Consider the following 5,864-nt stretch of genomic DNA (forward strand, 5'->3'; position numbering starts at 1 on the left):
AGATGGCAGACCTCTAAACATTCTGCTTGAAATCAAGATATCAGCCGGGAATGCGTTTTACACATTTTGAAGACCAAAAAACATACAAGGGTGGTAGAAATGCTTTTTATTTCCAATTGCTTTCAGTGTCGAAAAGCTGACTGGCGTCTTGTCCTTCATTTGCTCCCATTTGTGCACTGGGGACCCGTCCCGCAGTATCTTCTCCCCGCAGTATCTTCTCAGAAGACGACGGGCCACGCTGAGCGCCCGGACCCCCAAAATCCCAACAAAGCCACCCCTGAACCTGGAAGGTCAAACTCTTCATTTGGAAAAGGGATCGGGTGTTCCCGATACCAATTATCGATACCGGCGATGAAAAAAATATCCCCCAAACTGTTGAAAGGCGCTTCTCTCCTACATTTCTAGTTTCTGGCGACCTATACTGATACTGGTACGGATACCTTGAAATTAAGGCCTGGTACCGGCCCGATACCGTACGTAAAACAGTCAAATATTGCTATCTTAAAAAAGTTTTTAAGAGAATAGAAAGGATGGCGACAGACGTTTGGCGACTTCATTATTCTACTTTCTCGGCGTTGGCATGAATAGCAGAATATCACTTGTGCAAATAGCTGTCATTTGGCGGAAAAACATTGAAACTCATTCATTGCCAAAGTCGGCTGTAGACGTCCATTTTTTCTGGGCTGGCAGTGAATGGGTTTAAAAAAAAAAAAGCTGAGTATGGTGGCAATTTTAATTTAGCGCTGTATCAGAAATAAAAATCTCGTTAATTTTTTTGCATAACACCCCCCCCCCCAAAAAAAAATCGGATGTGATGTGCGGCATCGTCTTTCTCTCAACGGCATTTCACATTTCAAGTCCAACAGTGAAAGACATAAAGAAGCTGAAATTTCACCCAGATGTTGACAAAATATGAGGGTTCGACACGGCTAAAAAATGGACTAAATACTGCCAGAATTAAAAATGAATTTGTTGGGGGGGGCCGTTGAAGACCCCCGAGGTCCAAAGCACCGAGGCCAGGAAGTCTGGAAAAGCGTCCAAAACAGCCAGGGGACCGTCTTTCTCACAGTTCCTTTCATCGGTCCGGGAAGCGCCGCCCGCCAAAAGAAAGATGGCCGACGCGGCGAGTAGAAAAATAGGCCAACAAGACGAGCGGAAAAGGAGAGGAGAAAAGGGGGTCTTTTTGGCCACGCCGAAGACTCACTGGCTTTCTCGGGACTCGTGGAGCAGCTTGGCCGCCTGCGAAGCGCGCGCCGGAGTTAGCGCGCGTTCAAGCTAGCGAGCGGCGCCGCGGGGTCCGGCCCGGCCCGGCCCGGCCCGACCTTGTGCATGGCCAGCAGCCACAACTCGGCCGCCTTCTTGTCCTGCTCGCTGGCGCCGGCTTCCAGCCGCAGCTGCTCCTCCTGAGAGCCCGACGGCTTGTACGTCAGAAGCATGCCCGTGGCGCGCTGGGGCGTGCCTGCGGACCCCGGCGCGGTTAGCGTTCGTGCTGAGGCCGCGCGGGAAGCCGCGTCCTTAGCGTCAATGCTAGCTTTAGGGATAGGGACACTTTGCAGATCAACCGGCATTGGCGTCAATGCGCCTTTAGCGTTAGCTTTAGGGATAGACAAGTAACAGTTAGCATTAGCCTGGGGCTAACACCTTACAGGAAGCCACAGTGAAGGGAGAGCATTTCTAGCGTTAGTTTTCGGGACGGGAAAATGCCCAGATTATTCTATCAACTAGCAATAGCATCAGTGCACCTTTAGCATTAGCTTTAAAGATGGACAAATTCCACCTTTGGCATTAGCATCAATGCTCCTTTAGCGTTAGCTTTAGCAAATATACATTTTTTTTCATTTATCCAAATTCTTTGCGGTATAGGCCTTTGGTTACAATGACTCAAAAGTTGAGTATTTGTACTATTATTAGCATCAATGCTAACATCGCACGCAGACGGCAAAGAGGTCAAGGGTTCACCCATGGGAATGGCGCTGTCCGTCAGGACCTGGATGCGGGTGATGCGGGACAACTCCACCTCAAAGTTGTTTTCGCCATCCAGGAACAAGTACCTGACACAATACAAAGGCAAACCGCAATTTCCAAGTCGTAACTCTGTGTTCCAACTCCTTTTCTATCATTTTGAAAAGAACCTGTGGTTGTTGGAGAGTCGTAACGTCATGGCGACTTCCTTGTCCGACGTTCCCATAGTCACCATGAAGGGACTTCCTGCAACATACAAGTCTTAATATCGCTAGCGTTTTTCATCACCTCCTTCATTGAGACAAACTCAAAAATGGGACACTTTCTAAAGACTTACGTTGCAAAACACTGCTTGTCTTTATTTTGTCATATTTGACAGGAACGGTACTGTTTTCTTTTCAAATTGACAACAAAACAATTGGAACATTCCAGCACCATATTGTTCACTCGAGTCGCTCTGACTCCTTTGCAAAACACTTTGCCTCGCTCGACGAGAAACAGAGGAAGGGGGCGGGCGGAGAATTTCCAAAGCCAGGAACGGCGCTCACCTGCCATGAGCAGCTTGATCTGCTTGTCGTAGAAGTCGCTCTCTTTTTGCGAGAGCAGGCTGCACTGGGAGCACTGCCTGACCGGGTCCACGAAGCTCATGCGGGGCAGCGCCACCTTCTTGCTGCAGCACTTGTCGCAGAAGCAGCGGCCGCAACGCCGACAGTGGTGCTGCGTGCGTGCGCGCGCGAACCGAGATATTTCTCCCTTGATCTGGCATTTCACGCAAAAAGAACAAACCCACCTTGCGCTTGATGAAGTCAAACTTGCTGTCGCACTGCATGCATTTGTGACACTGAAACAGGAAAACAGGAAGCGCTCACATGCTGAGCCAGCGGAAAAAGATCTTTGCAAATACAAATCATTCGCTTCGCACGCCTCACCAAAAATATGCCGCTGAAAAATAAGATTGGAGTTGTCCTTATTTGCGTCGATGCAAATAGGATAAGCGCACGGGATGGCCAATTTGTTTTTAGCGATTTTGTACTTCAAAACTACAATTAGCATGAGTATCCAGGCTAAGATCATATGGGAAGCCAGTGACGTGAACGCCACATTAGCGGAAGCATCAATCCTCCTTTTGCATTATCGCCGATGCTCCTTTAGCTTAAGCTTGAGGGATGGACAAAGAGCATTTTTAATCTTGGACATCAATACTACGATTAACGAGCGATAGCATCCAGGCTAGGCTCAAATGGGGAGCGACGGTGTCGTAAACACCATTAACATCATATTGACCATAATTCAATATTTAATTAACATCTTTTGCTATCTGGGAATACACACATGCTGTTTAAAAAAAAAAAGCAAAATTGCACCCGAAAAATCCACGAAACGTGAACCGCATTATAGCGAGGGACCACTGGATACGGTGAATATATGAGGTTTTAATATCACTTTACAGGATTGTATGTGAGTTTTGTTGTGCAGGTATTTAGACAATAAAGATGGTTCAAGTCGTGCTAAATTGTATTACTATTACTTGCTAATTAAACAATCTGCAAATCATCAACTCGGCTGTCACTTTATTGCGAGTTTTTTTCTTTGAAAGTGTGCAGCTTTGCACACAATCAGCTTTGCCAAGACAAACAAAGCTTTTCACGTCACGTCAAACAAGCTCGTCTCTGTCACTGCAAGCGCACAACGTTGAAAGGCGGCCTTGTGCCCCCCCCCCCAAAAAAAAAAAAAAAAAAAGTTTATTTCGAAAACAAACAAGCTTTTATATTAGTTTGTTAGCTTAGCTTGTTGGCGAACAATTCCCGATAAAGTTCCCCAATTTCACATTGGCCCGCGCCGGATGCTTCTCAACGCATTTCAAAACAAGATTTATCACTTTCCCGCGACCGAACTCACTTAGCGACTTTGACAAACTAAAACTTTTAACAAACGTTTTTTAGATTCAAGCGAAGAAGGCAATTGCTCAATTGAATACTAGTTGACGTTTAATTCTAACGTGGCTCATACGCAACAAGTTTACTTTGACAGCTCTCGGCGGAAACGGCCGGGCGGCTACATGTCCGCTTGTTCTATGGCAGCTTCAGTGTAGAAAAAAAAAAAAAAAGACGAATTATTCTCACGTCTTTGTCGGGCACCCATCTGGGTTCGTCCAGGCAGAAGGGACTGTTGAAGGCTCCGTTCTCGGCCACCATGCGAAGGCCGCTCGGGCTGCGGACCAGCTTCTTGCCGTCGGGCACCGAAGACATTTTCCTGCCGCTCTTCGTATTTTGGCTTGTGTGGACTACTGCCAGTGAGTGCGGACCACGCCCCCGGGGTGGTCGGACTGGCGGGCCAATGAGAGCGCGAGGATTGCGTCACGTGCTTCAAAGCTCTGCCAGTCCACTGTTTTGGTTTCACCGGGGGTCCGCCGCGCCCAGTCAACGTGTTTCTAAACTGTTTTTTCTGCATTTCGTCGGAAAAACGTCACGATTTCTGAGCATGATTTCTTTTTTAGCCTAGCGTCATTAAAGTACAAAGCGGAGTGTTGGTAAATAAATAGACAAAGAAAAAAAAAACGAACGCAGGCAATTAAAAAAATGTCATAACAGCAAGGACACAAGACAGCAAAACGTTTAGAGTGGATTTTGTGGCGTCTACGATGTCATAAAAGTACAATTACCAAGGAATAATTAGCTTATAAACAAAGACTGTAAACAAAGGCGTCTGCAAACATACATGCTTTTAGGGCAAAACCTTTCCTTGTTTTTAAGACATCTACTGCGGCCATCGAAATACTTCATTTGGAGTGTATACATATTAGAAAATTGAAAATGCTAAACTTTTTCATTGCTAAAAATTTGGACACTTTTTTAACGTGGGTATATATAAGATACAAATTAAATATTAGATATGGACATGACTTTATTTTGTAATATATACTATTAAATATATGAATATGATCACTTTTTAAAAATATTGAAAAAGTATAGTTTATGTAATAAAATGAGCTATACTTTTCCAATTTTCGAATATCAAAGAATGTAAGTTTGATTTTAACGCCATATTTTGAATTTTCCTTTATGTTGGTTTTCTAATTAGTTGTGAACGACAATATGTGTTTCGAATCCGTTGGAAGTGAAGAAAAGTGTCAGTGGGTAAAAAGACAGAATTAATATTTGTAGTAGAAAAAAGTACGGGGATTTATTTTTCTTATGAAACACTGAGAAAAACCAACAAGGCAAAGAGGGTGGAGAACTCAAAAAGTGCGCTGCGCAACAGTAAAATGTAGTAACAACTACATCCAGCAGAGGACGCCAATAACACCAACCTCATTGGACCGAAACAAAAACCACTTAAAAAAAAGTCTTAAAACATAACTCACATCATTCATATTTCGCACACATCAGTGTCAGCTTTCAAACACTCACGCGCTTCAGCACATGTATGCAAGTCCTGCCGCTGTCAATAAACTTTCGCGATGACGTCACCGCAATGCCGCTGCCGCTGTTTTGTCAGTGCCACGTGAGCAAATGTTGTCAATGGAATGGGAAAAAAAAACCAAGAAGGCAGGTGACGTCTTCATATCAACAGCGGGCCAACGAGCAAAACCAGCTGATTGCACTAGACTGCCAAAGGAACTCAATAATAATAACATCTTATGTGACGTTGGTCTTTTGCTCACGTGACTATTGATGCATGTGGACAAAAACAAAATATCCGCACCCCAAACACCAAACACATTTTTCCAGCTATTTACAAAATAAAAAGTACTGGCCGTTGTCATCAAACAACTTGTTCCATGCTACAAACTATTGTGCAGAAACAACAAGATGTCAGTGCGCGAAAAGCCTGGCCTTCACATGCCCGTTAGCCAACAATCATCGATTTTTTTTTTTTTTTTTTTGGGGGGGGGGGGGGGG

The 5,864-nt window shown here is 44.8% G+C and overlaps 1 protein-coding gene across 1 annotated transcript; it reads right to left on the reverse strand.

The window, feature by feature from the left end:
• Nucleotides 1-91: 91 nt before the first annotated feature.
• On the reverse strand, nucleotides 92-4,292 carry zfyve21 (zinc finger, FYVE domain containing 21). Its single transcript, XM_088433433.1, has 7 exons — nucleotides 4,086-4,292; nucleotides 2,753-2,803; nucleotides 2,511-2,679; nucleotides 2,133-2,208; nucleotides 1,960-2,051; nucleotides 1,323-1,459; nucleotides 92-1,239 (listed from the first exon to the last, which is right to left on the reverse strand). Exons 1-7 carry the CDS (start codon nucleotides 4,209-4,211, stop codon nucleotides 1,201-1,203), a joined length of 690 nt encoding a protein of 229 aa, XP_088289559.1. The 5' UTR covers nucleotides 4,212-4,292; the 3' UTR covers nucleotides 92-1,200.
• Between the last annotated feature and the right edge of the window lie 1,572 nt (nucleotides 4,293-5,864).

The sequence above is a fragment of the Hippichthys cyanospilos genome, chromosome 14 (genome assembly GCF_059441005.1).
Source record: "Hippichthys cyanospilos isolate Australia breed blue-spotted pipefish chromosome 14, RoL_Hcya_1.0, whole genome shotgun sequence".
NCBI lineage: Eukaryota > Metazoa > Chordata > Actinopteri > Syngnathiformes > Syngnathidae > Hippichthys > Hippichthys cyanospilos.